General features: G+C 53.1%; 2 protein-coding genes across 2 annotated transcripts in view; one reads left to right on the top strand and one right to left on the bottom strand.

The window, feature by feature from the left end:
- ZP4 (zona pellucida glycoprotein 4) overlaps positions 1-890 on the top strand; it is a 4,776-nt gene extending 3,886 nt beyond the window's left edge. The window contains exons 10-11 of the mRNA XM_006103243.1: positions 544-660; positions 787-890. Of these exons, the coding sequence (XP_006103305.1) occupies positions 544-660; positions 787-890 (221 nt within the window). The remainder of the gene's footprint in view (positions 1-543; positions 661-786) is intronic.
- Positions 891-11,160: 10,270 nt separating this feature from the next.
- Positions 11,161-18,115, bottom strand: part of RYR2 (ryanodine receptor 2) — a 169,795-nt gene continuing 162,840 nt past the window's right edge. The window contains 8 exon segments of the mRNA XM_023744551.1: positions 11,161-11,289; positions 11,991-12,042; positions 12,146-12,246; positions 13,269-13,333; positions 14,424-14,580; positions 15,340-15,474; positions 16,542-16,688; positions 17,809-17,861. Coding sequence (XP_023600319.1) covers positions 11,194-11,289; positions 11,991-12,042; positions 12,146-12,246; positions 13,269-13,333; positions 14,424-14,580; positions 15,340-15,474; positions 16,542-16,688; positions 17,809-17,861 — 806 coding nt within the window. The 3' untranslated portion in view covers positions 11,161-11,193.

Here is an 18,115-nt window from a genome sequence, read left to right as displayed (position 1 = left end):
ATGTCCCCTGAAGCTCTAAGGCTCTCTGGTACAAACACACAAACACACACAAACCTGTTAAGTATCGCATGTCTAACTCCAATGATCCCGCATCCACATCCCTCCCGAGAACTAGAACCAACTTGTCCAAGGCCCCGTCGCTGGCGAAAGATGTGGAATTCAAACAAAGCTCTGCTCTGTGAACCGATCGCCAGTTACCTTTGTATCGCGGTGTTCATAGCCTATTTATTGTCTAAGTTACTGTTCAGGAAAGAAGGGCAGGACAGGCAGTCTGACATGACCTGGAGGCCCCCATTCTGGTGCAATGAGGTAACGGCGCTACATGAAGCCTGTCTCGCTCAGATTCCTATTAACGTCCTAATAGGAGGTGTAAGACCTGCTCATAGGAGGTTTAGTGTGTGAGACTTCACATGGTTTTCTTCAGGCCAGAGCAGAGCTGTCCATGTTGAGGAGCCCTGCCTCACACCGGACTCTCACTCCCTGACCCCCCCACAACCCCGTGAGCAAAACCCTAAAAACTCCCCCCCCACCTCCCTCCGACAGGAAGGAGAAGCTCTGACGCCCATGATCCCAACAGCACCGCCTTCATCTCAAGCCAGGGCCCCATGATCCTGCTCCAGGCCACGGAGGGCCCTTCCGGAAAGCTTCCTAAATACTCAAGTGAGTGGAAGACTTAAGGGCCCACCTGGACCAGGGGGCAGACCACAGCTTCCCCTCCCTCACCCCCACTTCCCTTCCCCTCCCTCACCCCAGGTCACCACCCTCACCTCCCCTCCCCTCCGCCAGGTGCTGCAGGAGACTCCGGGGCCCTGTGGGTGGCCGGCCTCTCCGGGACCGTCGTTGTGGGAGTCTTGGGCCTGACCTACCTGGCTGTCAAGAAATGGAGCTGAATTCCTCAGACCAAACGCACTAATAAACCGAGATTTCACCAGCAGCCCGTGCCCGCGTCTCATTGGCAAGGCTGGTCTCTTTGGGTAGCTCGTTGCCTGTCTGCGGTTGGCATTTCTCCTTTCCAGCTTGAGGGCAAGGAAGTGGGTGTGTGTTTTACCCACGGACAGAATACAAACCGTGGCACCCTAACCTCCCACCCCAGACCTTCTCCCTTCTGAAGGCAACACCCTTTCAGTAGTTTCATGGTTAGCTGATGGCTCGGTGTTCACAGAACTAAGCATCTCAGACTGAGCAGAGATGCGCACAATGAAACTCTTCCCACGGCCGCACTGGGGCAGAGCGGGTCTGTGGGAGCCACGGCGGGAGACACTTTCTTAAGACGAACCTCCCGCTCCCGGAGCTCCGTGGGAGCGCGTGCTGTGGGTCACGCTCAGGGCAGTCTCCCCTTCTCCCCAGGCAGCCCTGCAGGGCACCTGGTAGACCAGGTGTCCCCATTCCTCGGCAAGAGGGAACTCTTGGTTGCCTGGCCTTTCGGCACCGTATTCATCTTGGCTCTTAAACAGCTGCTTTGTGGTCAAACCAGGCCCCCTTCACACCGCTGAGCAGGGGACAATATTCACTTCACTGACAGGGGCACTAGATGGGAACCGGAACCACCCCAGATGCTTGGCGACACACCCAAGTCTCGTGAAGACCGAGTAAGGTGGGCGTTCGCCCCCAATTCCCAGGATCTGGGGCAGATAGAGGTCGAATAACGCGCCCTCTAACACCAAGCAAGGGCGGGGGGCCGTCTGAGGGAAGCGGGTGTGAGAAGCCAGGATCACCAGGTCAAACCATGGTCGAGCTGGAACGCGGGCCAACTCGATCTTGCCCTGAGAACACTGGGCTCTCGGTGGGGCTGCTTCGCCCAGACGGGAGTTCGGAGGCCTGTCTGTCCGCCAGATGCTGGGATGCTGGCGCAGTGGCGGGCCTTGCAAACTCAGGGAACCTACAGGAAATCCCACAGGGGGGCCCTGAAATGGAAAGCCTTTTCACTAAAGAGCAGTTTATGAGGGCAGTTGTGTCCTGGCCGGTATCTTTCCTGGCAAAGATCAACTTCGATCTTTATTTAGAGCCTACCGTCTTTTTGCAAACACACCTGTGGAATGTCGGGGTAACGTGTAACTTCCCTTTTCCCAGACCCCTCAGGGTCCAACAGATGGCATCAGGGCAGAGACCACAAACGCCCTCACTGTTAATTGTTGGCTGTTCGCTATCCTATGCCCACCTGTGTCAAAGAAGCATGTGTCTATCATTTTACTTTTTATCCAATCCCAGAGGTTCTAGCCCCCCGCACTCCCCCCCTTAGCTTTCTCCCGCCTCCCTAATCTGTCGCCAGTGGATTTCATGTAACTCATTTAGGCCTCCTCCTTGGAGGGCAATTTATAAAAAGAAATTAAATAAAACCGCCATTCTCTGGAGCATTGTCTCGATGCATGGAGATTCTGCTTCCTGCCAATTGTGGACAGTTTGGCTCAAATAGACTCACCAGTTCTTTACGGGTTTGAATGTTCCTTATGTTAACACAGTACATGTCTCCTGTGTGTCCTCCCAGGGGCACACGGCAAAGTCACGCTCACAAGGTGACTTTGATTTGACCTTGGTGGGGAAAGCAGCCTGGGTTGGCTTTTTGTCCGAGCTCCTTGAGGCAGACCTGAGGGCGGGGAGACGGAGCCTGTGTGTGGAGTCTGGGGTCTGCATTGGGGGGGCTGCAGGCTGCTGATACGGTTCTGTGGCCCAGTCCTACTCTCTCTCTCTCTCTCTCTCTCTCTCTCTCTCTCTCTCTCTCTGTGGTTTCCACCTGGGAGCACGCCGTGCCCAGGAAGCAGTAGGCAGGTGACCCTCTATGACGAAGTCCACTTTAAAGGAGGCTGGGAGAAGCCCGCTGCCAACAGCACACGTAAACTCGATGAGTCAACCCGTTCGCGATCACCACACAGACAGGTTCAATCCGGTCCTCGGGGTGGCCCCCGAAGCCCCCCACGGAGCCCTGCAGCGCTTCGGGGGACCCCACACCCCTGCTTTGGAGGCCGATGGGCTCAGTGCCCCGTGCTGCCTGCGAAGGAGCCCTCCTCTCATCCCCCCGGGTCTGCACGGTAAGATTCCTAAATTGCCATTTTAGGCATTTAAAACCAAAAACCCCCAAAACCTCTGGTGCCTCAGGAGCCATCTCCTTTTGGCCACAAAAGAAAAATAAAATATGGAAACTCTACTAATTGAACTATGACGGCACCATGAGCGCGGCCTCCCCGCGGGGGCCTGGCGAAAAGCAGAGGAGAATATATGAATGCAAACCGCGCGCACAAGCAGTGCTACTTAAATCCGCTGCTTTTAATAAATATTTATTTCACGTCGATGACGCCCTGGGCGAAATTAAAAACAAATGAGACGCAGAATTAGAGCCTGCCCTGGCGACCTGAGCGCAGGGAAAGGCTATTCTACGAAGCAGACGGCGTGCAGGGGAAGAGATTAATTTGTGCATTTTGACCCTGGGATGACCACTCTGGAGCATGGAATTGTAATGACCACTTTTTGGCATCGGCCACATGCAGACACAGTGGAGGCAGTTTGCATGAGTCACTTTACTTAATGCTCACGATGACCTAGGAATCGGGTACTATTATCATCTGCATCTTAAAAAACAGCCCTCGCTGGGGAGCAGCGTTGGTCTGAGCGTCATCCATGCACCAAAAGGTTGTGGTCCGGCGTGTACGATGGCAACCAATCAATGTTTCTCTCACACCAATGGTTCTCTCCCATCCCCCCCACCGCCCCTTTAAAAATCAATAAACATATCTTCAGGTGAGGATTAAAAACGAGATTCCTGAGTTTTATAAAGTTGGTACATACAGCAGCCATTCTGTCAATATTTCAGGAGTGACCATGTGGCCTCGCGGGGCCTGGCGGGCCGCCGCCTCCTGTTGTGCGTCCCGAAGGCAGGGGAGCAGGTCGAGTCCCCACCTTCTGCCCCAGGCCTCCCGGCTTCTCCGGAGCCGGAGAGCAGAGCGTGTGTGAGTCCACGTGCTCATCCGAACTTGGAGGGAATTGTCCTGGTTTCTCAGACTCCCTGACCCCAGGCCGTTGTCCCTGCGGTGCCCCCTCCACGCTGCCCTGTCCTAGCACACACTCCTCCGTGTCTCTCCACTTTAATTTGGGAATAGCGTTCGTGTTCCACTGAACATCCGGGGCTCGGGGGCGTGGCAGGGGCTCGCACAGCCTTTCCTCTCAGTGCCCAGAACATGCACACAAGATCCCGGCCGGCGTGGCTCAGTGGTTGAGCATCGACCTACGAACCAGGAGGTCACGGGTTTGATTCCCGGTCAGGGCACAGGCCCAGGTTGTGGGCTCCATCCCCAGTGTGGGGCGTGCAGGAGGCAGCCGATCCATGATTCTCTCTCATCATGGATGTTTCTCTCTCTCTCTCCCTCTGCCTTCCTCTCTGAAACCAATAGTTATATTTTAAAAAATGTACACAAGAATGGTAGACATCCTCCACAGTGACACCATCACTATGAGTGCCATGTTATCACCAGGATGCTGTTAAGTATATACTTGGTGGCAGTGCAGAACTGCCCTAGAGGGTAACTTACTGAGGTCACTGCAGCTCAAGGCAGAGGTAAGGAAGGGGCTGATTACGCACCCGAGTGGGAGGGAAGGGAGGGAAGGGCTTAGGCGATCGGGGAATGACTGTTGTTAGCGGGATGGAGGGAGGGTTGGACGCTTAGAAGGAGTAAAGCAAAAAGCAAGACGATTGCAACTTGCAGAATTCCTTTCTAGGGCGCTGTTCTCAGAATGTCCACAAGACAGCACTATTGCGACACCTCTCTGAACCCCGCACCGCCCCCCCTACCCCCCAACATTCGCATAACTACAGAGCCTGGGCTCAGAGGGCTGAGGAGAGAGGACTAGATGCCCAAGGGATGGGCGCCCTCAGTCACGACGCCTGGGCAGACAGTTTGGGTCCAGAAGACAATTCACTTCCCGTTTCTGCACCGAGGAAAGAGTAGAGCCTTCCACGGCCAAGGCCATCTTCTGGCAGGACCGGGGCCAATTTGCATAAATGTCCCCACTTTCCACAAAGGCGCACCCACGCGCACGTCCAGCTGCCGAGGGGCAGACGGGTTGGCAGGCACGGCCGCCGCCCGGGGACGCCTGCTGCTGGGAGATAAGGCCACCCTGTCGCCCGGCCGAGTTCCCATGGGGACGTGGCGGGTTTATTCATTGTCCTGTTTGCAACGCCTCCACGTCTGAATTCGTTCCACTGAGGACGGGAGAGAGAGAATGTTAATGCCGAGGGAGCCTCAGACAGATGGACAGACTGGAGAGGGCAGGGGCCACGGCGCCCTCCTATTGCCTGCAGCCTCCGCGTGGCTCTGACCAGCGCTGGGGGATCCGCGGACAGTGAGCGACCACGTGGCTGAAGCCGATTAGCCTGCGTCCCAGCATCCCCCCGCGGCAGGTCTTTCTCCCCTGGGCGCCGAGCCACCTGTCACTGCTTCCTGCCTCTGACCCAGCACAGCTCCCAACGGAGGAGGAACTGAGCTTGTCCTGGCCCGTATAGCTCAATGGTTAGAGCACCGGGTCGCTGTAGGGTCTTGGGTTCGATTCCCGGTCAAGAACACGTACCTGGATTGCAGGTTCAATCCCTGGCCCTGGTTGGGGCGCGGGTGCGAGGCAACTAATCCATGTGTCTCTCTCTCTCTCTCACGTGGATGTTTCTCTCTCTCTCCTCCCCCCCCCTTGCTCTGTTCCACTCTCTCTAAAAATCAATGGAAAAAATATCCTCAGGTGAGGATTAACAACAACAACAACAGAGATGGGAAATAAATACTTTAAAAAATATTTATTGGAATAGTAAATATTTACTAGAAGCATTGTGTGTGGTACCTCATGCATAGTATTTAATTAATGCTGCACACAGCCCGTGCGGTAGAAGCTGTTCACAGCCAGTTTATAGAGGGAGGGATTCGGAGACTAAGGGACTTACCCAAAGCCCCGGGGGGACCTGCAGCAAGGCTAGCTTTCGGGCCCTTTCTTCCGGATCTCACGTGTTCTTTCCCTTATAAAGCCTTTCAGAACCGCAACGAAGTGAAGGAACCAGAACGCGGAACTGTCCACGCACGGGGAAATGGCTCCACAAACCAGAACATATTTTCTTAGTGGAATATCACAGCGATTACTGTGTATGTTGACGCAAACTATCATACCTCGAAAACATTCTCGTGTTAGAGTCTGAAGTGGCAAACTCTGGGTAGGAAATGACAGAATAACTACAGTTGAGTTTAAATAAAAGTCATCAAACAAAGACACAACGAGCCTGCACGTGAGAAAAGAAGACGGAGACGATGCTGGCGGTGGCGGGAAGGGCACTGGGTGTTAGGCCGGTGGGTCAGGTGGGACTTGGGCTCAGCAACCCTTCGGTACTTGGGTCCTGGCGAGGAAAGAATTCAGAGCCAAGACCCAAACTGTCAGAGAACATTTATTTATAAAATCACGGAGGTCAAAGGGGTGATCTGTAGAAGAAACGGGCATAGGAAACAAGTGGCAGAGGTGAAGGCAGGGCCCTGATGCTGGGGAGAGAGGAAGGTAGAGGTGACACCCCTGTGAGGACACGGAGGGGTGGGGAGGGTAAGGCTCGGTGAGCTCCCGGGCGGGAGAGCCCACGGGGTCCTCTGTGCTGAGGTTTAAGCGTCGAGATCTTGGGGACGGTCCCAGGGAAGATCTCAGTAGAATATTCAGCAGCTTTCCAGGCGTGTCCTTTCCTGGTCTAGGTCTCCCCTGGTTGGTTGGCTGGCACCAGGGCAGGGGGTTTAAATCCCATGACCAGCCATATGCCAGGGGAGGAAAGGTCACCTTGGGGATGAGGTCCCACCTAAGATGGTCCCTTGCTAGGCACTGGAGCTTCCCAGCCTGGAGACTTTCAAGTTACCATGTGCCATCACTTTAGGGTTTGGTGGTCTTTTACAAGTTATTAACGCTCCGGCTTCTGCTTCTCTGTGAATAGAGTCTTCTCGCATTAGGAGCATCACTCTGTAACACTTGGTGGGGTGAACCAGGTCTCCAGAGAGTGAATCCTTTCTCCACAAACAAAAATTCACCATTTAGCAGTGCTTCATGCAGGCGGTTTGCACATATATCAAGGCCACAGATTCCTCCGAAGAAAACAGATTTTATGATGTGTGGAGAGAACTGGGACACACCACTGCGTGTGGGAGTTGATGGGCAGGAGAGCAAATTCGATGTTCTTTTGCCATCAAACAGCACTGACTCGTGAACACGCAAGATCCCTAGCTCCGTGGAAACCTTTTCTCAACTGATGGCGTCGCAAATCTTTAAGGAGAAGCATGAACCCCCATCATCCTAATCATGGTGAACATTACAACTGGAACGAGATTTATTTTAGACACAATATAGTCACTTGTAAACAGCTACAAAGACCAGTGAAGCCGTCTGTAGAACTCCGTAAAGAAATAAGGCAGCGAGCCCGGCTAGTGTGGCTCAGTGGCTGAGTGTCGACCTATGAACCAGGAGGTCATGGTGTTACAGAGAACCGGAATAAATCAAGCGATGCTCGGAGGGTTTGGAGTCACACTTTATTCACCGGTGGGCTGAGAGAAAAATAATTCAAATTCTAAGCAGAGCTACAAGCAGAACTTCCCTTTTTATTAAAGAGCCAGCCCTCTGTGTGCTTAGTGGTTATCTCGCTGGTGGCCTTGAAAACAACACAGTTCTATCCGATTAAAAAAATACACCTGGCATGGCATTGAGAGTATGGGCGTATCTAGTCTCTGGCCTACAAGGTCAGACAGCTAAGTTTATCTTCCTCATTATTCAAGCAGGCTGGAAAGCAAAGTTTTTTTTTTGTTTTGTTTTTTTTTTTAGAATAAGAGGCCGTCTAGCCGTAACCGGTTTGGCTCAGTGGATAGAGCGTTGGCCTGCGGACTGAAGGGTCCCAGGTTCGATTCCGGGCAAGGGCATGTACCTTGGTTGCGGGCACATCTCCAGTGGGAGGTGTGCAGGAGGCAGCTGATTGATGTATCTCTCTCATCTATGTTTCTAACTCTCTATCTCTCTCCCTTCCTCTCTGTAAAAAATCAATAAAATATATTAAAAAAAAAAAAAAAAAAAGAGGCCGTCTAAAAAATAGCAGAGGATTCCAAACAGTAGTTTTACAAAATAGGGGTTAGCCTTCTCAATGGTTTGATTCCTGGTCAGGGCATATGCCCCAGTCACAGGCTCGATCCCCAGTGGGGGGCATGCAGGAGGCAGCCGGTCAGTGATTCTCTCTCACCACTGATGTCTCTCTCTCTCTCTCTCCCCCTCTCTGAAATCAAGAAAAATATATAAAAAAAGAAAAAAGCAATAGGGCAGATACTAGAATGAAATGTTAAGATGAAACACCCCCTCTGATCTAGGACACCCGGACGCCTGGTTGTTTGACGCGGAAGCAGCGTGATCAGGCGGATCCTGCGGGCGGTGGTTCCCTCTGGAATCACCTGCCCTGGGAGCGGGTGCGGGTGAGCCCTGAGGATCTTCATCAGAACCCACAGCTGCTTTCCTGTGTCGGGGTTACTGGCTCCTAAAGAACACACTCTGGTTTATTGAACCATCGTGGCCAGAAACAGAAAAAGATTTGAAGAGAGACCAGACTTACCAACAGCCCCGGCTGCGTCACTAAGGACGCCGTGACCTCAGCCGTCGAGCCTGCAGGGGCCGCCTCGCCCGAGATGCCTGGGGCTTCCCCTCCACCAGCTCCGGCGTCCCGGGAGGCAGAGACCGTGACACACGCGAGCGCATCACGTTCACGCCTGTTGTGTCTGTGCTGAACGGAGTCGCTATAAACACCCCACGGTTTTGTGAACGTCGGACTCCCAAGGGTTTAGCTGTGGTTCAACATTCACAGAAGCCGCAGGATTAAGTGCTGAGCGAACTTTCGATTTGATAGGGGAGAGCCTGTGCTATTAGTATTTATTAATATTTATGGTTGTAAGGATCTTAGGGGCATCCGTGCGCTGGTATGAAGGTCGGGATGCCCCTCCTGGCATCTGTCACCGATATATCAGGGCTCTGGGCAAAAAAGTTACATTCGGTGACCAGGTCATCCTCTGCACAACACAATAGAGCAGCGGTTCTCAACCTGTGGGTCGCGACCCCTTTGGCGGTCGAACGACCCTTTCACAGGGGTCGCCTAAGACCATCCTGCAGATCAGATATTTACATGACGATTCATAACAGTAGCAACATGACAGTGATGAAGTAGCCACGAAAATAATTTTATGGTTGGGGGTCACCACATGAGGAACTGTATTTAAAGGGCCAGAAGGTTGAGAACCGCTGCAATAGAGGTTCATGACATAATGTGGGGAAGGGCTAACTTCTCCAATTCACATGACTCCTGGGGCAGTGCCCCCTGGCAGATGGCACGTGCTCTCCAACGTGCTATGGGGCGGACCTGGCTTCCTTTATTCACACTCTGCAGATGTGAGCTCAGCTCCCTGAGCAGGTGAGCGGGCTCGGAAAGGCCTGCCCGCTCCCCAGTAAAAATGATACCACCGGGTGAATGAAGACCAAGGCGCTGTAGCTCGGACGCCGAGGGGCCCCCGGCACATGCCCTTTCGCGTCCGTGTGTGCAATGCACCCCCAGGAGGGTACCTCCCTCTCACATTAGCTCGGAACATGGACCCTGTTATCACGGAAAACGGACTTGCCCTGAGCTTTCCGAAGTGAGAGCTGTAGTAAAACGGAACCATTTGGGGGAGTTATTTTTCTGTCATTCGTGGGTTTCAAGCACTCTAGGGGACCCCCAAACAGGGAAATACAGAGCGGGTAGGCACTTCACATGCCGGTAACGCTGAGGCACCAGAATCGTGACCGCAGCAGCCCCGCGGGGACAAGGAGGCCGGTGGCACCGAAGCCCGGGCAGCCTGCAGGGCCAGGACCCCCCTTCCCCCCCCAAACACTCCACGCTTTATGGTGCGTCCCAGTTCTAAGCGAAACGGAGAAAGAAGAGGTGCGCACGTTAGTTAAATAGTTTAATCAGAGCAGTGTTACAATCCTAAATAAAAGAGCCCCAGGGTTGGCCACGTGGCCTCATTTCCATTCCCAACTGCCTTTCTCTCTGTAAAGAACAGCCTTCCACTGAAAAGGACCCCCAATGGAGTGACTGATCTCATCACCCGTGGCTTTATGCAACCGATGAACTCCCTGAATGGGTATTGCTTCAGCATCGATATTGAGAAATGGTCGGACGAGAAGTCCTCACTCAGCCGCTGGTCACAGGTGGCGGGAAGAGGGGACCACCCGGGACGGCTCAGGTCCACAGCGGGTCATGGTGGGTGGACGGTGCTGGCTGTGGACACGGGGGCCCACGGCGCTCTGTCCCGTGGACCAGTGATAGGGAACGTTCTCGCGGGACCAGCTGGCCTCGGAGGCTTTCTCTGTCAGTTGAAACTTGCATCATAAACATGCAATGAGTTCTTTTGAAAGTGTGTTGTCTGCAGTCTGTTTCACACAAGGATTTCATCGAGTTGCAGGGTTGCATCAGAGCATGGCGGAAAGGGGAGCTGGGCCGTGGGGGGCGCGGGTGGGAGGATGAGAGGAGCCCCTCGTCACGAGACCGGCCACCGGCTCCTTGAAAAGTGCACGGACTGCTGTTCTACCCTCCCCCACAAAGCAAAAGAACAAAGGAAACAACTCACAAAATCAACCGAAGGAAACGAAGTGGACATGAAAACAAAGATGCTCCACGCGCGCGTCTTCTGCATAGCTCAGCCCACTGAGTAAGGCACTGTTTCCTTCGCCACCGGCGGAGGCACTGCAGCTGCGGGACCACCAGGTCCCTCCCAGGATGGAGAAGTGAGGAGCCCAGGGCGCGGCCGACCTTCCCTGTGACCTTGCCCGCAGGGAGCTCCCAGCGTCTCGGGAGGACGGAAGGACGTCTGTCTGTGTTATGCCTGAGTGTCCAGATGGCTTTCTTTCCGGAGTTCCTATGTTGTCTGCGTATGAGTACAGGTTATTCTTCAGTCTTTATTCTCAAAGGAAATACACGAGGTGGGGAAGGCCCAGCCAGGAACACAGCGTCACTGCTCCCAGAAAGCATGGAAGGCGGCAAGTCTCACATCAGCGGATGTTTGCAAGAGACAAAGTCAGAGAGAGTCGGGGGGGGAGGGGGGGAGAAAGAGAGAGAGAGAGGGAGAGAGAGAGAGAGAGGCAGAGGGCCACGGAGGGTGAGGGTGCTAGGGTTTCTAGGTGATCGGGTCTGAATTAATTCAGCTGGTCTTCATACTGCTTCCGGAAACAGTCCCCGGCTGGGAAAAACTCCCAACATCTTTCCTGGTACATCTTCCACACGTAAGATTCCTGTAGGAGTAAAGACAGTGCAGTAATATCGTGTCTTCCCCACCATCTGTGTGTTCCCACAAAGTATAAGACAAACTCACAACTGTTGGGACATACAGCATGTGGGTACAACTGTGTAATCACACACAGACAGATGTCACTGGAGAAGCCCAGGTTCATTACACAGGTCCGCACTGTGTCAGACCTGCCTACTTCTAGTAATAAACAGATCATCTGCATCCGGACCACAATAAAATAATGAATAAGACTTAATTGTGGTGAATGATTTCGAGGGTTCTTTGAAAAATATTATTGCTAATTGACTCCTTCAAATTCAAACCATAACAACTGGAAGTGAATTTTGTGGAGAGAGAATTTCAAATAGCTTAAGAACAGACCTAGACATCGAATATGCAATTATTTTTCACTGCCCATATATTGTGGGTTGAAGTTCATTTGAGATCATCTGCTATCAATAAAGAGATCAAGGACATGACAATAATCAAAACCCAAAGTTAGCATCTTCAGCAGCAAGAGTGTGTTTCTCTGGGAACGTTCCCTCTTCGAGGCGAGCCCTGCACACTGTCCTGGACCAGGGGCCCCGTGTGAAGATGCACGACTACCGTCGGAGGGAACGCCCTCCCCGTGTCTAATGCCCTGCTCCGTCCCCAAGGGCAGGACTCCCTTCACCCTTTCCTTCAGGCTGGGTCACCCTTGCCTACCTGCCCCGTGTGCTCCGTCTCGTCCTTGTTGATGAGATACATCAGGAAAAACCTGCGAGACAGAGACGAGTCAGAGTGACCGTGGGAATGTCAGCATCCACAGGCCCCAGGAGAGGCCTGGAGGGCGGGGAGGAGGGGCGGACAGGCACACTCACAGGTAGTTGGCCAGGTTGTGCTCCTGCAGGGTGTGGGTTTCGAAGCCGTGCGGCACCGTGTCGAAGTAGTCGTTGCCTATCCCACAGATGAAGCACTTAGTCTAGAAGACGAAGGGAAGATGGAAACACCAGCGTTCAGAAGGCAGAACCAAGGCCACCGCTCACCACGGCAGCCGCTGCGCGGTACCCGATAACCTGCTGCCCCAACTCCTCGCCCTCTGCCTCAGCCAGGCCCCAGGTCTCTCCATGCCGAGGCCTGAGGCTGCCTGTGTCCAACTAGCTCCTGGGCCCTCAGGGGCATTTCTTAGCAAAACCTCATCACCTCCGATTGGAAAATGCTGCCGGCCACGGCCTGCCCTGGTCCTGTTCACCCCCTGCATTTTAGACCATAGTTACTGTAAAGTCTCAGTCATCGCCTCACTGCCCTTTCTTATCTCACACTGCAAACCTTCTTCAGCAGCTGGGCTCAGCAGCCCTCACAGCCCAGCCCCAGCCCCAGCCCCAGCCCCAGCCCCAGCCCCAGCCCCAGCTCAGCCCCAGGTTGTACTAATTCACCTGAACCACTTATGCTTCCAAGAAAAAATCTGCACTTCAAATTCCCTAAGACCCGAATCCTGGTGTGTACAACCTGGGTAGTGACCGTCCCATGGAATCTCACGAGGGCGGTGCCCCTGGAGATGTGTGTGTGTCTGTGTGTGTGTGTGTGTGTGTGTGTGTGTGTGTGTGTGTGTGTGAGTGTGTGAGTGTGTGTGTATGTGTGTGTGTGTGTGTGTGTGTGTGTGTGTGTGTGTACAGCGGGAAGGAGGCTGCCAGATGCCCTGCTCTCTCTCAAATCTTCAGGCCTCAGCGTGGGACCCCTTCCGTTAGGACCTCCCCTGAACATCGATGGGGAAGTCAGACCTGGCACTCAGGGCTGTATCCTTAAGGGTCCCCAGGAACCCATCCTTCTGGTCTCCCGTCCCTCGAGGGGTGACGTGCCCAGGGCCCCCCAGGTCCAGCCCAGCACACGGCTCAGGCACGTGCCTGCCCTTCCCCCCTGCTCACACACACACGGGACTCTGTGGCGAAGGCAGTGAGGGGAGGGGTGCACCCATCATGCACGTGGCAGAAACGGGACACTGACCTCCATGTCCTCCTTGACCTGCTCCTGCTGGTCTCTCAGTTCCCCAAACGCATCGATGATTAAACCTGGTGTTAAGTAAAGACACGGTTTAGTCTTCATCCACCAGAGAATCATCATCAACTTCGCAAACCCCGGCTGACCCTCCCTTGGGAGGGAGCGTGTGCAGCCACGCTGGGCACCGCTCAGCAGTGGGGACCCCTGTGTGCACCCCAGCGCTCCCCCAAGGCTGGGCCTCCTCCCTGTGGGGTAGACGTGCACAGCGATGGGGCCCACACCCATCAGACTCTGTCACAGGAACTTCATGCCAAAAACAGCGGCTTCATGAAGCCCAGAAAATGGCCTAATGTGCTGCTCACTCGTGTCTGGAAACCCAGCGTGGCCACGTTCACTGGGAGGAATGAGCTGCCAATCATTCCCCCCCATGTTCCCTAAGAGTAAACTTCCCCAGCTGCTTCCCTCCTGGGTGCTGGCGCGCCCTTTCTCCCACGTGTCCTATGGCTCTGCGTTATGGTGACACTCAGTGACGACATGGAGAACGGGGCGTGAGTCTGTGAGGCCCGTCCATGCTCGTCACTGAGAAAAGCACCCCTTTATGCTGGAGCACTTAGACGTGATATCACATGTAGCGACACTTCACTCCGGCCAGGACACCGGTGCGAGCGGCAAAGATCCGGAGCGTTTTCTGAGGGAGAAACCACACCCCGAGGCGCTGTGGGGCCAGGTGGGCCTGGCTGGTCCTGAGGCTCGGGTCCTGCTCCGGCCCTGACACCTCAGTGGTGCCAGGCGTGACTTAGACGTGTTAGGGCTCCTTCCTTCCAGTGTGAATAGCACCACCTCCCACAGGGCTCGCCAAGTGCCTCATTTAAAAAATATTTAAAAATATTGTTAAGTATTTGAGGACTCAGAGACTGATAACGTTTGATGGAACCTGAGGCTGAGGGCACCCCTCGGGGCTGTGACGCTCGCAGCAGGGCTGGTGGCAGGGCCAGGCGAGGCTCTTTCCCTCGTGTCCGTGGCCCACCTTCCCCGGGACCCGACGCACCCAGGCTCTGGGTGGAAAAGCCGCTGGCTCCCCCGAAAACGCCAGCCCGCTCAGTGGCTGCGGACGCTGGGGGCTCAGGTTCCAGCTCGCCTGGTACCCGGGAGGAGGGTTACCTTGTATTATCGCCAAGAGGATGACAATCACGAAGAAGAAGAAGGTGATGTCGAAGATGATCCGATAGATCTCATACTCATCGCCCGCCGGGTCCTCGATCTCATCGCCGATGCCGCCTCCAGCTCGCACACCCACGTACATGTGGAACATGTAGCACTGCGGAGAGAGGGCCCCTGCCGAGGACATGCCCCCGAGGACAGGGGCTCTCACCCCCAGAGCCTCACCTCTCTCTCTAATCAAAGTCCTAATCCCGGGACCTGAGGTGCTGCGCTCTCGCTCCCTGTCCCGGTTTCAGAACCCCCCGCCTCCCATCCAGCCGCCTGCACACACAGGCTCAGCCGGGTTCCTGCACCGCCCACCGCAGCAGTCGCTGCTGGGGGCTTTCAGAACTTGGATATGTTTTTCTCCAAATCTGTCTTCACATGACAGGGAAGGGGTCACGTCACCATTGCAGCTGCACCTCCTTACTTAACGACTAACAGCGGCCGCCTGCCGCCTGCCCGGCTTCACCTCCTCTGCTCGGTTTGCAGCGCCCCCGTGGGCAGAGGGCTCACTGGACAATTTCCTGGCCCTTCCCAGCACTGTTCCAGGTCCAGTTCTGGCTCCCAGGTTTCCACCCCCCCCCGCCTGGGGGGCCTGGGATGCCTCGCCTGCCAGGCCCTGCTCAGGGGACACGTCTGTGTAAGCCCGTCCTCCTGACCATGACTTTTGGGTTACATTTTGGCTTTCCATGTGGGTTTCCTCTACAGGGAAGAGAATGTGTGGATGGGCTGCATGCGCTCTAATGAGCAGGATGGTGGTGCTCTGATGTGCACCCGCTCCAGCTCTGCACCGTTACAGAGGAACTGCACGCATTACTTAGACTGAGGCGCGGACGCATCTTCATCCACACGGGACCACACAGCATGAACTTACCGTCAGCATGTCGTCACATTTCATATCTGGTGTGTCTCCATCCTCACTTTTATTGTAGAATTTTCGGAAGAAGTTGAATGCCACCACCGTGTACAGGTACACGACAACGGCTAATAAGCCCACGGTTAACACCAGCTGGAAAGCAACGGGACATCGAGCGCGTGTTAGGACACGGGACAGGGCGGCTGTGGGAGGGATGTCGGCGTGGGGCTTGGCACGAGCTGGACTCACTGACCAGATGCCTTTCTTTTCTTTTCTTTTTTAATATATATTTTCATTGATTTCAGAGAGGAAGGGAGAGAGAGAAACATCTATGATGAGAAAGAATCATCGATCGGCTGCCTCCTACATGCCCCACAATGGGGATTGAGTCAGCAACCCAGACATGTGCCCTGACCAGGAATCAATCTGTGACCTCATAGTTCCTGGTTCATAGGTGGACGCTCAACCACTGAGCCACACCAGCCAGGTGACCAGAGGCCTTTCCCACCACCCAGGAGGAACTGTTTTCATATTCTCTTTATTTTATGAAGGTGTCGGATATTTTATGTAAAACTTGATTCCTTAGTTAATAAATGCATCCTAGAGCTGGAATATAAATCAACTGTTTTAACTTCATATCCAAATTGATAATAATAAGCTGCTTAAAATCTTCATTTTTCTATCATCTAAATATCTGACAGTAGGTACTACATTATTCTTTCCTTTTATAATGTCTTTAATATACATTCCAATTAAAACTATCTCATTAAGGCTGATTATAAATCAAATATATGTATTTTTTATTAATCCTCATCTGATTAATGATTTTTTCATTGATTTGGGAGGGAGAGAGAAAGAGAGAGAGAGAGAGAAACTTCGATGTGAGAGAGACACATCGATTGGTTCTCCCACACAGCCCCGACCAAGGCCGGGGATGGAGCCTGCAACCAAGGTACATGCCCTTGACCGGAATCAAACCCGGGACCCTTCAGTTTCCATATCCTAAAACTAAATAGAAATCACATTGCTTCAAACATCTGGAAATACACACTATTAATGATATATAACATAAATATTTATAAATATATATCCTGTTTTGCTAACATAAAGCAATGATCAAAGTGAAAGACACTTTAATAGCTGATACCAACACTATTTTGAAGGCCAACTTTTTCCCTGTGAAATGCCACAGTTGAAAAGATCTTCTAAAACCCTCTCACCTGCTTGCCATTGTGCGTTACTGACGACAAGATGGTCCTCAGCGTCTTGAACCCCATCGCGATGTCGAGAAGATGAGCAGCAAAGAAGAAGTTGTTGTAGTGCCCCAGCACGGACATGGTCATGTACCAGGCCAGGTACAGGAAGGACTGCGGACGGGACGGGACACACGTGCGTCAGAGAACAGAGCCTGTGACTATGGTCCCAATGCTGGTTTCACTCTAGTGCAGCCACTCCGTTTACTTCGCCTTCTTAGACTACAAATTTACAGAATTCTAATTATACAATCAGGGAGTGGCCTCCACTATTAGAGAGAAATTAGCTGCAAGACGCCTTACGAACAGGTGACAGTTCCAAGACACACAGCCAGGGTTTGGGGCCTCAGGAGTCTCTAAGGTCCCTGGCGTCCGGGCTCGTGGCTGAGTGAGGTGGGGGTAGAGGCAGGAGAACCTGGGGGTGTCACCAGTCGTTGGGAGAGTGGAACTCGTGTTCACTAGGGAAGTCAGTGCTAAAATTAAAGTGAGACTTTAAGAGGAAATGAGCGGCCCACGGGAGAAGCCGCAGCTGGAGCACAAGGCCGGGTGAGAGGCTGGTGAGAGGTCTGGGATGCTGGCTGACATCCGACATCGAACATGCCTGGTTCACCGTTCAGCCACGTCTCAGGAAGTCTCCAGCGACTTCCCACACCCAGCAATCGGGACGACAACTGATAGGAACAATTATTTAATCTGAAAACTTCAAGAACAAAAACTGTGACACTGTTGAGCAAGCCAGGATGGAGAAATAGGATCAGCTGCTGATAGCAGGTAGCTTTTGGTAATAAGAGATTTTTTTCACTGTCTGTGGGCACCTAACTTGGTCCTTCTGTTTATTTCTGAGGCTCGGAGGCTCTTTGATAAACGAAGGATCAACACAATGATTATTTCATTGGGGAGTAACTAAAATTTATCATAGTTAGTATTTAAATTCTTTTTATGTATTTAGAACTTTCTTTTTAACAGCTACGAAATGTTGAAGGATGCCCCGCCCAACTGAAACCTAAATGAAACTACCCAAACTTCGCATCTCAGTTTTTTCTTGTGTAAAGATATGTTGGTTTTCATCTCAGCTACTGGAAGAAAGGGAATGAGAGACAGGCGATTGATCACGTATCCCCTGGGTCTTGCCCAGCTGTGCTCTGCATTAAGTGAATTGATTTAGAAGAAGGTTAGTAACATCTGCAGCCGGCAGCCTCGGTAACCGGAGCGCCTGCGCTCTGCCGTAACTTACATTGTCAGTGAAAACGACTCCTAGTTTCCACATCTGATACTTCACGTCCACATCTGATACTTCACGTCGATGGAGTTCAGTCTGGAAAGACAAAGAATGTGCATATGTGCCCATGAAGCAGATGCCAGGGACATTAGTTCTATCCCAGATCCACACCCCGGAGGCTTGCAGCACCCAGAGCGCCGTGAGAGCATGATTCGTTTCCCCCAGAGCAACCTACAACAGAGTCAGGGTGACGTCGGGATGTCTGAATTTCCCGTTTGTCTCTCATCGATGTTTCCCTTCCCCTCTCTCTAAAAATCAATAA

The sequence above is a fragment of the Myotis lucifugus genome, unplaced genomic scaffold (assembly GCF_000147115.1).
Source record: "Myotis lucifugus unplaced genomic scaffold, Myoluc2.0 scaffold_473, whole genome shotgun sequence".
NCBI lineage: Eukaryota > Metazoa > Chordata > Mammalia > Chiroptera > Vespertilionidae > Myotis > Myotis lucifugus.
The sequence above is the reverse complement of the archived record's forward strand: the minus strand, read 5'-3'. Positions and strand labels throughout refer to the sequence as shown.